The sequence below is a fragment of the Aotus nancymaae genome, unplaced genomic scaffold (assembly GCF_030222135.1).
Source record: "Aotus nancymaae isolate 86718 unplaced genomic scaffold, 86718_ANA_hifiasm-v0.15.2.pri h1tg000033l, whole genome shotgun sequence".
In the NCBI taxonomy this organism is placed as follows: domain Eukaryota; kingdom Metazoa; phylum Chordata; class Mammalia; order Primates; family Aotidae; genus Aotus; species Aotus nancymaae.
In genome coordinates this window covers 55,625,049-55,638,894 of record NW_026988447.1, presented here as the reverse complement: position 1 = coordinate 55,638,894, position 13,846 = coordinate 55,625,049, and the positions used below count along the sequence as shown (strand labels likewise).

Sequence of the window (13,846 nt, the reverse complement as noted above, 5' to 3'; positions counted from 1 at the left end):
TCTACGGGTCTCCGAGCCGCGGCGGCAGGCGCGTCCCCACGGAGCCCCCGGGACGCGCTAGGCAGCGGCGCGGGCCCGGGGCTTGGCAGCCGCCGGCTCCATATCCACGCCTCCTTCCCCGCTGGCCGGCAGGGCCTCGCGGGCTTTACGGGAACCGCCTCTGGGAGGCAGCGCCGTCGCAGAGACGCTTCCGCTCACCTAGGCCAGCTACCCATCGGCAGCTACCGTCCCCCGTGCGCCTGCGCCGGAGCTCGGCGGGGCGGGGCGGGGCGGGGCGGGGCGCGCAGGGGGTGGGGTGAGGCGGGGGCGGGGAGCCGGGGGTGGGAAGCGCGGAGCTGGGGACGGGGCGGGGCCTCCACGCCCACGAGATTTCCGCGGTGCCCTCACAAGGCCCTCGGTCCTGGTTCACTAGGAGGTCAAGGAACAAAGAACAAATAAAGGAGCCTAAGAAGGAGCAGCCAAGTGCAGAAGAAGTGGAACTAAGAGAATGCTGTATTCTGGTGTGTCAAAGAAAGAACCACCAATTCTGCTGATGCGAGGAAGGTGAGGGCTGGATATTGACTACTAGATTTAGTAACATGGGGGTTATTGGTGAACTTCACAAGAGTCTTATTGAAGTACTGAGGAGAAAACACAGTTGTAGTTAGAGGAAGAAAAGAATTAGGAATGTCAATTATAGTGAATATCAAAATAAATTATGAAAATATAAAATGTACTATATTTGTGCTGATTCTTGTCTGAATGATATAGTAATAAATACCTTGGAATGGGGGATTCTGGGTGGCCAAGACTAGGCTTCCTTTTCTTTTCTTTTTTTCAGAGACAAGGTCTTATTCTCTCACTCAGGCTGGGGTAGCATGATCATAGTTCACTGTAATTGGGCTTAAGCAATCCTCCTGCCTCAGCCTCCTGAGTAGCTAGGACTACAAGTGTACATCACCATGACTGGCTAATTTTTGCTGTTGTTATTATAGAGATGGGGTATCCTTATGTTGCTCAGGCTGGTCTTGGACTCTTGGGCTCAAGTGATCCTTCTGCCTTTGAGGGAATGTGTTCTCTTTCCGGGTCCACAAGGGGGCGTAGTTTTAAGGGCAAGAACTTCCCAGCACCATGCCCCACACCCATCTCTCTCCATCCGGGAGATTTAATGGTCTGTTTTAATTTTCATGGGCGTGGGAAGAATCAAAAAATTAATCACTCCAGTGGAAGTTCTTAGAAACGCCTTTCATTGGCCAGAGGTCTAGGAGAAGGTGGGGGTTCCTCCCAGGTGAAAGTCCCCTTCTTCCACACCCCTTTGGACTCCATGTTTGGATCCCCTTCCACGAACACTCTCTCGTGGAAGCCTGTCTTCCCCTCCTAAACTCCATCTCTCTCTCTTAATTCCCTTCCACCCAGTGTGGAAGCTCTTTCCTCTCCTGGATTCCATCTTTCTGGATCCTCTCACTCAGTGTGAGAGGAGCTTTCCTGCTCTGGATTTCCCCTCTCGAGTCCCTTTCCACACACACACTCTCTCTCTCGCGTGGAAGTTTTCTCTCTTCTCCCTTGTTTTCTCTTTCTCTACCTGAATAAATTCACTTTCTGCAAAAACTCTGTTTGGGGTCCTGTATTGACTTTGTGAGTGCACCTGGTCCCCTCTCTCATTCTTGAGAGAACAGGAGACCAAGAACCTTGGAAAAACGTCCTCTCAGGGGAGCTGAGGGCACCCCTGAACCCCTGAACCTCAACACCTTGGCTTCCCAAAGTGCTAGGATTATAGTCATGAGCCACTGCACCCAGCCCTACACTATATTTTCTATATTGAACTTCCCAGAACAATAATAAGGATAGGCAGTCAGATCTCTTCTAGAAACACCTAATGGTTTCTCCTATATATACGAACATCATGAAACATGATAGTATTAATGAGATAAGAATGCATAATTTGGGGGCTTTAATGTACCATATTAACTTAGAATGCTTGGAAACTACAATATTACACAATGCTTTGTGTTATTTTAAAGAACAAAAAATCAATAAAATATTAATAATCAATGTCAGTTTCTATTTTTTTTTAAGCTTTTTCCAGTGTCTAACTAATGGCCTCGGCAGTGTTAATTGTGATGAAAATAAAAGCCACACGATGAAAATAGTTCCAGCCATAGTGGTCAATTTTTGTCCAGGATGAAAATAAAACCACATGGTGAAGCAATTCCATCCATAATGATTAATCTTTGCCTAGTGCCAAGGCTGGAAGGTTAATCTATAAAAGGGAACTCAAATTAAAGAGAAATAAGTACTAGGTTCCAGCCTTGACTAGAAAGTCAATGGCATCAATAGCTTTCAAGCTGGGACAAAGTGAACGGCAAGAGATGGCTGCATCAGCTCTATGAGCATGGGCTAGGTCCAGAATATGTTGAAGATAATGATCCTCTGCTTGGGTATAGTGGAGGCTCTACCATCAAGAAAATTTGATCACAGAGATATTTTCAAGTTATCTTTATAGGCACAATGTAATATTGCTTGGCACACAGAGAGGAAGCACTGGAGGGATGGAAAGGAAGCCTCTTAGGTAAGACTGCAGGGCTTTAAGCCATCAAGGCAGAGTCAGTATGTAGTTTTTCTAGTTAGGGTTCCTGACTACTTCCAAACCTCTGGTTGACTTTCAGCTTTGTATTTCCTATCACATACTGTACACCTTCACTGGGCTTCCTTGGAAATCACAATGTCAAGATATCCCTAACTGTGTAAACTTGCTTCTGTTCTTCTACTTCCTTCATTTCTGTTCTCAGTGGTAACACCAACCACCTCACCATCTAAGAGCCTGGGAATTACCCTAGACTCAAATCCCTCTCTCTAGTACTGTAATCTATTTGTCCCCAAATGCCATGTATTTCACTCAACATATCTAGAGTCAGTGCCACCCTTTTTATCCCTGCTTTAGTTTCTCCCTTCATTAGTTTTTGTTCGATTTCTCCAAGAGTGTCTTAACTGTCTTCCCTACCCTGGTCTCACCCACTTCCAATACATCTTCTTGCCGTCTCCAGCTTGAATTTTCTAGAACCCTTTAGTGGTCCCAACTCTTTGGCATGAGGCCTCTCCTGGTATGGCCTTTCCCCCTCTCCAGCTCCTTAGCTGAACCCTGGGCTTCAGTCACACTGAACTGCTCCCCATCTTCGTATGTGGTTAGTTCCACATGCTGCAGGGCCTTTGCATTTGTATCTGCCTGGAAAGTTCTTCCATAATTAGGACTAAGTTCACCTTTGCAGAAACTTTCTTTGATATGTCAGGCTGATTTCTAGATCTCCCTTGAGTTTTCCTTACCATTGTACCTGGTAAGATGCAGTTTCATGATTTATTTTCCCATTTCTCTTATAAAATGGAGAGCTCTGAAACCAGGGTTTAATAGAAGACGATGGCAGAGCTCCACATCCAGTGAGTTCTGTTCACTGGCCGCCTTCAGGCTAGCTCACAAAAGCAGCAATGTCCAGTGCCCAGCCTCTGCAGTACAAGCTGTACGTGGAGACTGGGACCTGCACGAGTGGCCGTGGGAGTCTCTGATGGAGCAGTCCTGTTGTGTGGTCTGTGAAGTACACATTATTTCCAGATGTGTAGACTCCAATTCTCTGGCTCCTTTGGAAATTCTGTGAGCTGCATAGTATCTTTGAATAAAATTAATTTTTCATTAAACCAGTTAGATTGGCTTCTGTTGTCTGCAGTTAGGAGCCCCAAGACAGACCTCTAAATTAGGAGAAGCTTGGAGTCCGGTCATCTCACTCCTGTTGTTCCTGGTCTCTCTCTGTCATATAGAGCTGGCTCTTCACCCTTCAAGCCTTGACCCTGGTCCAGTTTTCTGTGAAGCATCCAGATGCCAGATCACTGTGCAGACTGGTTTGGCCCTTTTGGGTTCCCCTTCCTAGATTGGCTGAGGATGCCCTATACGCTGGATTTCCCACCTTGTAGCACTTGAGTACTTTTCTCTTTTTCTTTTGAGACAAGGTCTTGCTCTGTCACCAAGGCTGAAGTATAGTGGTGCAATCACAGCTCACTGCAGCCTCAACCTCCTGGGCTCAAATGATCCTCCCACCTCAGCCTTCCAAGTAGCAGGGGCTACAGATGTGCACCACCACTCCCGGCTTTTTTGTGTGTGGTAGAGATGGGGTATCACTACGTCGCCCAGGCTGGTCTCAAACTTCTGGTCTCAAGTGACCCAACCACCTTGGTCTCCCAAAGTTCTGGGATTGCAGGTATAAGCCACTGGGCCCAGCCACTTTTCTCTTTTTATATCATACACAGACATATTCTAAGGTGCTGCATTGCTCCAGGATTGCTGAGTCAGGACAAGGTGGTTTTCCAACATGTCCATACATTCTTTGATACACCCCTCTACGCCATCAAGAGATGAATTATTTCCCTTCCTTTGAGCCTGAGCAGGTCTTTGTGATGCTAAGTGACTTCCGAAGCTGGGTTAGAAAAGCCCATGCAGGTTCTGCAGTTCCTCTTGGGAGGCTCATCAGCTGCCATGTAGGAAGTCTGGTGCCCCTGGGCCTGCCATGTTGAGAGCCCATAGGGAGAGTGCATAGAGAGAGATACCGGAGAAGCCCCAGCTGTCTAAGTCCTCCCAGCCCAGTCACCAAACACGTGAGTGAATAAGCCTTCGTGATAACTCTGGTCCAGTCCTGTCTGACGGCAACAGCATGACAGACTGGAAGGGGAACTGCCCAGGAATAAATAACCAAATACTTTCCTGAATTTAATGGATGAAAAATCTGGGCAGCATGGGACTGAGGACTGGTGAGTTATTGTTTGATAAAGTTTCAGTTTGGGGAGATGAAAATTTTCTGGAGATGGATGGTGATAATGATTGTACAACAATAGGCATGTACTTAATGTCACTCAACTTTACACTTACAGTTAAGATGGTTAATTTTATGTTATGCATATTTTACCACAATTTTTAAAAGAAAATCTGGGCAGTAACTGATTATGGAACATATGTAAAAATCAGTATTTATATTATTAAATCAACTGGGCTCTATCCAAGACTGGCCCCAAATAACATAGTAAAGGTAATATTTATGTGAAACACATATGTCTACCTTCAGGATAAGAATAACTGTGCTTAAAAAAAAATAAAAGACTGGGCGCAGTCGCTCACGCCTGTATTACCAGCACTTTGGAAGGCCGAGGCGGGCAGATCACGAGGTCAGGAGATCGAGACTGGACACGGTGAAACCCCACCTCTATTAAAAATACTAAAAATTAGCCAGGCATGGTGGCATCCGCCTGTAGTTCCAGCTACTCAGGAGGCTGAGGCAGGAGAATCGCTTGAACCTGGGAGGCAGAGGTTGCAGTGAGCCAAGATCACACCACTGCACTCCAGCCTGGGTGACAGAGTAAGACTGTCTCAAAAAAGAAAAAAGCAGCTAATGTTTATTCACTGAGCACCCTTATGAGGCAAGTGCTAGGGATGTAGCCAGAAGGAAGACAAATTAGGTCACTCTTGTCCTGTGTCTTATGTTGTAGCTGGGGGAGGCAGTGTTGGGAAGAGGTAGACAACCCAGTCAAAGCAGAATATACTGGGAGAAGACGAGGACTATGCTGAAATTAAAGCAGGTGTGACAGAAGGAGACGGCGCCTACAGTAGCCCTGGGCTGGGGGTGGGGGTGCTATTTTCTGTAGGTTAAGAAGGAGCAACCGTTGCATTTGGGTTGACCACTTTGCTTTTGAAATGTTACTAGATATCCACATGGCAATGGTATATACCAGTGTTCAGTGGCATATACTAGTCTGAGGTTCTAGGAAAGGTCGGAGCTGAAGATCCAGGTTTGTGAGTCACTGGACTGTGAGAGGGATTTAAAATGGAGTCCAGATGAGATTACCAGGGAAAGTGCAAAGTGAGAGAAGCAACCAGAAGGAAGAGGCTGAGAAGAGCAGCAAGGGAGGAGTGTGATGCCCTGAGGAGTTAATGCTGCTGGGATGAGAACAGAAGTGACTGTGAGGTCTAACACCATGGAGGTCAGTGATTGTATTGAAGTATTTGTGGAGAGGTTTACAGAGAGGGTCAAGGAGTACTTGTGAAATGGGGGAACAAAGGCTAATTTTTCAAGAAATTTTAATATTTAAGCAGGGGCCTGGTGTGGTGGCTAACGCCTGTAATCCCAGCACATTGGGAGGCTGAGGTGGGAGGATCCTTTGAGCCTAGGAGTTTGAGACTGGCCTGGGCAACAAAGCAAGATGCCTTTCTACAAAATTTTAAAATTAGCTAGGCATGGTGGTGTGCACCTGTAATACCAGCCACTCAGGAGACTGGGGTGGGACGACTGCTTGATCCCAGGAGTTCGAGGCTGCAGTGAGCTATGATGGCACCTCGGCAGTCCAGCCAGGGCAACAGAGGGAGACTTTGTCTCAAAAAAAGAAAGAGCAAGTGAGTGAGAGAGAGAGAGAGGAGAGAAAGAAAGAGAGAGAAGAAAGGAGAAGGAAGGAAGGAAAGGAAAGGAAGAAAGGAAGGAAGGAAGGAAGGAAGGAAGGAAGGAAGGAAGGAAAGGAAAGGAAGCAGGGAAATGGGACAAGAGCTGTCAAGTCAGTTATCACCCTGTGACAGGTACCATGCCAAACATTTATATAAGTATGTAGTTTCATTTTCATACAATTCCAGTTTTCATTTTATAAGTGGAAAAGGAGATACAAAGAAGATAATAAATTGTCCAGGGCATAGTAGGTGATAGAGTTGGGATTTGAACCCAAGCTTACATGAGTTCAATGTTATTCAATTAGTTATACCTTTATTCAATAAATCACTCCTGCATTGAGATAAATTAATAAAATTTTCTGATAAATAAAACTTGTATGCTCGACCAAAACATTTATTTGAGAATTATACAACAAAACTCCAATATGTCATAAACTGTGTGGAGACCTTTGAAAATATCCTATGAGATTTGCTTCATTTTTCCCCTATAGAATTATTAATTATTCAGTTTTATTTCCATTAAATGGAACTCTTGGGAGAAAAAGAATAGAAAGAAGAGGGAGATCACAATTTTAGATATTATGCTGAGAAATAAGAGGCCTTCCCACATGGTAGCTAATCCAGTCAAAATAATTGGCTACTTTGGTGTAAACACCTGGGAACTCTGGTTTTCCACAGTTTTCCCCCCAACTCACAACACCCCAGATGTAAGCCACATTGTTGGCATCCATACAGACTAAGGGGCCTCCAGAGTCCCCTTTACAGGCATCGATGGAACCATCATATGTACCTAAGAAAGAAATAGGAAAGAGAAATCACTTATTTCCTTCCATTTGTCAAGGCTGCCATGCCTCCTCCATGACATTTAATGACTCTGGCTTTCTTATACTTTCCTGACAGCCATAGCATGGGCTCTGCTTAGAAGCCCCAGCTGGGTTTGCAGAGTTGAAGAGATGCAGGTTGGGAAATACTTAACAAGTTTTCCATTTATTCCCCCAATTCAGCATGTTCTTCCTGTGTTCTCTACTTTATGCAACTGAGTACTGAGATGAGATTGCAACATGGAGGTTGCATCAAATGCTGAGTGGGAAAATAATAGAAATACCTAGTGCTTACTGAGTACTAAATACATATTAGTCATTCATTGTCTTAATTCTCACCACAACCCTTAGGCAAATATTGTTATTATTTAACTTGTCTAAGGTCACATAGCTAACAAACGACAGGGCCTGGACTTGAACCCAGGCACCCACACCCCAGAGCCTGTCCTCTTGACCATGATACTCCCTTCTGGCAGATTTTGTGCTGTTCACCCCTTTGTCCCCTGTAATCCTGAACTCCATTTCAAGATGGAAGACACTTTCTTCTCACTCATGACTTTCTGAGATTTAAAAATCACTGTATCCAAGAAGTTATAGGATGTCAATAACTACCCTTTTCAGTAATACACCATTTAGAAATGGTTTCAATAAAGCACCTAAATGCACTACACTGGCTGGTATCCTGCCTTTGTATCATCTCCAAAAGCAGAAGCCACTATTGTTGTATTGGGCAGGAGAATTAGCTTAACCATGTTATCAAAGGAGTCTGTGGCATAAGAAATGCACCGTGATTTCCGTGGAGGAAATATTTACTTCCAACTGGAAGTAAATCTCATCTCATTTGAGATCAGATAACTTGAATTTGTATTTAAAAGCAATTTAGTTTTGATCCTGGGTATACCACCTCTTGTCTGTAAGACTCTGGGCAAATTATGTAACTGCTCTGCATCTCAGATTCCTTTTCAATGATCCTCAATTTTACAAATGAAGAAACCTGCTCAAGGTCACATGACTATCAATTAATAAAAGCTGGGCTATAAAGCTGGGTCTGGTTCCAGAGCTCGTTCTCTTAGCTACCTTGCTGTACTGCTATAGAATTGCTTAAGGAAGATTCTTCCTCATAGTATTAGAGGAAGAAACCTTAGCTACAGGGAAAGGACTGAAAGAGTTTGACAGTGCTACAGCTAAAAGGCAAACTGGAGGGAATTAGGGCCCAGCGCATGGGGCCCACGCTGTGGGAGGAGACGTTTGATGGCGGCGGGGGGGGGGGGGGGTGGGCGGGGCGGGGGATATATACATCTTGGATAAACCACTTGGCACTTACCTGCGCATTCCATTTCTTTTTCATAGAAACGATTTCCGTAAAACTTAGAGCAGTTGCTTATTAGTTTAACTTCACCCCACCGAAGTGAAAAGACTTTTTTGTTTTCTAAACAAAGTAAGAAAACAAACATTTAGAAGTCACAAATGAGAAATCTAAATACCTACTCTCATAACTTAATAAACTGTTAGGATTATGAAAGGATACATAGTCTTCACTACATATAAATTTTTGAGAACACTTCCTTACCCTGTTTAATCACACCCTTTTCATATTTCCATTTCTAAAATTGGAGGGATAGTCAAGGGGGTCTATTGAACATGTGGTTTGAAGTCACACTCATTTAATAAACAGCTGGTACCCTCAGATGAATGAAATAAAATCTTTCCCTTTTTGGCTGCAGAACTCAGCCAGGCAATTGGATAGGAATCAGTGATGAGGTCTTCTCACATAAATATGCTATCTTCTTACAGTCCTTATTTATTTGAGAGTTTTTGTTAAAGCAAAAACGTTTTAATATAAGAACTTCAAATAAAGAAAACAAATATGAAGTTATCAATGTTTGTGTGTTTTTGTGTGTCTGAGAAGAAAAATCCATCTCCTAAATGATTTGAAGTTATTTCAATCAGGATTTAGGATTTTCTTCCTCAAGTGATCTGCCTCCCTCTGCCTATCAAAGTGTTGGGATTACAGGTATAAGCCATTGTGCCCAGCCAGGAAGGAGTTTATTTTTTTTCCTTTCAAGCCCTACTTCAAGTTAGTCTCTAGATACTTGCCTTCCTCAGAACAAGAGCTTTTTAAAGATAGTGATTTATTGTTTCCCCTAATTTGGGAAAAGCCTTTAAAACTGTGAGCAATTCTTACTGGCTCAGGAGATAGCTAGTGCTTGGCACTCTTGTAGGCTTCTTGAGGCACTTGTCACATTCTGCTCTCTGATGGTAGCTGAGACAATGAAAGGGAAGAATTTTAACTACTAGACTTTCAGGTGGTCAGTAAGCACCTTGAAAGCTGGCCTTCATCTTTCAGCCTTGGAAGTTATCCATCCCCTTGTTTGTCGACTGGGTCCATATTTTTATCAGTGAAATCCTAGCACTTTGCCATTGCTATCTGGCACACATAGTAAATCCTCAATAAATGTGTTAAACCATTATTGATAAATGTGTTAAACCTTAATCAGTAAACTAATCATTGATTAAGGACATATCTAATTGCCAGATTATATGAAGTACATGGAATAAGATAACATGTTAAATGCTAGATCAGGCTGGGTGCAGTGGCTCATGCCTATAATCTTAGGACTTTGGGAGGCCGAAGTAGGAGGATCACTTGAGCTCAGGAGTTATGAGACCATCCTGGGCAACATGGCAAAATCCCATCTCTACAAAAAATATAAAAATTAGCCAGGCATGGTGGTCCTAGCTGCTTGGGTGGCTGAGACGGGAGGATCACTTGAGCCCCGCTGGTCAAGGCTGCAGTGAACTAGGTTTGTGCTACTGCACTTTAGCCTGGACAACACAGCAAGACCCTGTCTCAAAAAAAAAAAATGCCAGATAAAGAATGTGATTAGCTAAATTCAAGGCACAGAAATTCTAAAATAAGAAATACCCATTTTCTTTAGTGATTAAATTTTAAATAAAAGGAAAGGGTAACTATTCTAGATTAAAAGAGATTTAAGAAAAATAGCCACCAAATGCAATGTGTGGACTTTGTTTGGATCTTGATTCAAATAATTTGATTATAAAAAATTTTTTTAAATAAATGAGGAATATTAAACATGGGCTGGTTACTGGATCATATTCATGAATAACCTTTATTTTGTTGGGTATGAAAATAGTGTTGTGTCCTTATCTGGTGAAGATACATACTGGAGTATTTGTGGGTGAAATGATATGACATCTGGGATATGATTTAATACACTCCAGGAAAAAGATGTGGGGGAATATGTTGAATAGCTTCTGAATGTGCCTTAGAGCCATTCTCTGCTCTTCAATGCCCTGCCCCCTGCCCGAAGAGCCTGACCTGCAGAGACTGCCTGAACAGGAGTCACTCAGCCTCTGGTTCCCAGCTGGTTTTGGACAAAGAGAACCCTAGCAGGAGGAAGGAAAGGAAAGATGAAGGCTAGTGAGATTGGGCCTGGCTATAAACTTTAACCCAAGGTCCTTGCTTCTCTCAAGGCAGCTTGCTCTACCCGAGACTACTTCTTCATCTAGTAACTTCTCCTACTTTTCTGCCTTCAGATCCAGGAGTTAAGACAGCTCTGATACCTCTAGTCCTGGGAACCTGCGTAGCCCCTGTGATTCCCCAGCCCCTTAACTATATCTTTGTAATAAACCCCGTTACAAATAAACCTTCCTAATTGCTCTATTGAGACCCTAATTAATACAGGGAGATAAAACAAGAATGGCAGAATGCTGATAACTGTGAAAATTGGATGATGGCTAAGTAAGAGTTTATTATATTTTAATCTTTACTTTTGTGTATACTTGTAAATCTACATAATAAAAGATAAAAAAAACAGAATATAAGGACACAATACTATCGTGATGAGTTAAATCTTAATACAGTTTGGTGTTTTATAAGTTTTGGGTATTGAGACATACCACAAATCCAGATTAATTTCTACATATATTTTACACCTTCCAATCTGGCAATTATAATGACTGTGTCAGAATATGAGTCTACGAGACCAATGCAATGAAGGTACTTAGAGTTGCTGCTAACAAAGAGAGTTTAAGATGTTGAAAAGAAGCTAAATTTTAAGGTTAAATCTTTTATTTTTTTTCTGTTATGCTTGTAGTTGTTTTGAGACAGCGTCTCACTCTGTCACTCAGGCTAGACTGCAGTAGTACAATCGTGGCTCACTGCAACCTCAGTCTCCTGGGCTCAAGTTATCCTCCCACCTCAGCCCTGCTTAACCTTCAGGAGCTGGGACTACAGGTACACACATCCAGCTAATTTCTAATTTTTTTTATAGAGACAGGGGCTCACTTTGTTGCCCAGGCTGATCTCAAACTCCCGGGCTCAAGTGATCCACCTGCCTTGGTCTCCCAAAGTGCTAGGATTACAGACATGAGCCACTGTGCCCAGCCCAAGGTTAAATCTTCAAGATGAAGGGAATGATCTTGGCTAGTTTAATTCTAATCTAATCTCTAATTCAGCAGGTCTTTCTAATAATTTGTCTCTGAGTGTCTACATCTTTTATTCATATGAAGTATTCACCTCAAGTCTTCTTAGAAATTCAAAAAATGAATTCATGTTCTTTTTTTCTTTGTAGAGAAGGTAGGACATGGGGAATAGGAAAGGAGACAGGAGGGGAGTGAGAAGGAAGGGAGAAGGAGGGTTGTGGGCATCAGTGATTCAACATACACCACGGCTATCCCTTTGTAAACCTTTTTATCTTTTACCACATTTCCCAACAAATCCTAACAGTTCACGCTGTATGTCTCCCTGTCTCCGTATTTTTTTTCTTGGTGAGCGGTTACCTTCCAAAGTTTGCTTCAGGATCATAGAGAGAATACATATGTCATTTGAAAGCCTAGATAAGGACTGGTTCCATAATTTGCAGAGTCCAGTGAAAAATGAAAATGTGGAATGGGACCATTTCAAAAATTATGAAGAATCTCATGATGGTAACAGCAGAGCAACAAATCAAGCCTCAGGCCCTTCTGAGCATGAGGTGCTGGGCTGCTGCACAGGCTGCAAACCCATGAAGCCAGCCATGGCTGGATGTTTACTTTTCTGGATATTATATTATGCTTCTCTCTGAGTGCTGGGAAATTAGCTCCCATGCATTTCTATTCTCATTCATTTCCAGCCCCTGAATTCTGATGAACAAATTGTAAAACATATACCTTTTTCTCGCCCCCAGCCAGAAACGATGCATGTATCATTAGGTTGAAATAGATAAGGAGACCAGGGGACACAGGCAGGGACGGAATGAGGCAGCTCACAATCTTTTTTGTTTCCCTCTTTTTTCATTTCAATCAAAGCGATGTCATTCTGGTAGGTGTGTCCATTGTAGTTTTCATGGAAAATAATTCTATTCACCCATTCAACTACTATATGTTCACGGTCAGGTTTTACCCAGTCTACTACTGTTGTCCATATTTGGTAACGGTGAGTTTTACTGGCTCTATAACAGAAAAATAAAAAGAAGAGAAATAAAACATATTGAGGAAAAAAATAGGAATTCTGACACTTCACTTTTATATTTTTCCCTTTTAAAAACCTTTTTCATTTCCCCAGATTTTTTTGATCCTTGCTGTCATGAAGCAATGAGATTAAATTTCCTTAGTACAGAATGAGGTCAATGGTAAATGATAAAGCTAGGAATAATCCGTGTAACTGCTCAATATGAGAAACATAAAGAACTCACTAACAATTAGAGATGCCCAGAAGTGGAATGAGTTTGCTGCCTCTGGAGTGAGGGTGCTGTCACTGCAGGTGTTTAAGCAGAGACCAGACAGCATCCTGCCATAAATGTAGCTGAGGAACCAGGGAGCTGGACAACACACACTCTTGACTCTGCCAACCCTGGAGGTTCTCAGGGCGAAGGCCACAGCAGTCATTATCCTGACCCTTAAGACTAACTTCATCCTAACATTGTATTGTATTTATTTGTTCACATGCCTTTCCTCCCACTAGACTGTGCTGCTTGAAGCCAGAGATGGGGTCTGATTCATCTATGCAGCCCTGGTGCCTACTATTATACCTGGAACATAGTAGCTGTTTTAAAATCCTGTTGAAATGGTGAATGAGCTAAATATTGCCTATTTTTATGCTTCACTCCATTTTCATACCAAATTTCTTTCTTCCTTTCTTTCTTTTTAAGACAGAAACAGGGTATCACTCTTTTGCCTAAGCTGGAGTACAGTGGTGTGATCATAGTTCACTGTAGCCTTGACTCCTGAGCTCAAGAGATACTTCCACCTCAGCCTCCCTAGTAACTAGAACTATAGGAATGTGCCACCACACTAAGCTAATTAAAAAAAAATTTCTTTAGAGATGGGGTCTCAGTATGTTGCCCAGGCTGGTCTCAAACCTACTGAAGTGCTGGGATTATAGGCATGAGCCACTGCACCTGGCCTCATACCAATTTTCAACTCATAGTTTCAAGCAAATTGGGCATCTATCATCATCTTCTCATGGAAAAGTATAGAGTCACTCCAGCAAAGTATTATAGCTTAGTATTTTTGGTTTGATTTGAAGTAAGGTGCTAAATAATGACCTCATAGTCTAACATTTCCAAACAACAAA

At 42.8% G+C, this 13,846-nt stretch overlaps 1 protein-coding gene across 10 annotated transcripts in view; it reads right to left on the bottom strand.

Moving 5' to 3' along the window:
- Nucleotides 1-6,821: 6,821 nt before the first annotated feature.
- Nucleotides 6,822-13,846, bottom strand: part of CFI (complement factor I) — a 57,686-nt gene continuing 50,661 nt past the window's right edge. For all 10 annotated transcript variants that reach the window (XM_064384011.1, XM_064384012.1, XM_064384003.1 and 7 more), the window contains 3 exons: nt 12,442-12,722; nt 8,594-8,698; nt 6,822-7,238 (listed from right to left, as the gene is read on the bottom strand). In XM_064384011.1, coding sequence (XP_064240081.1) covers nt 7,021-7,238; nt 8,594-8,698; nt 12,442-12,722 — 604 coding nt within the window. In that variant the 3' untranslated portion in view covers nt 6,822-7,020. The remainder of the gene's footprint in view (nt 7,239-8,593; nt 8,699-12,441; nt 12,723-13,846) is intronic.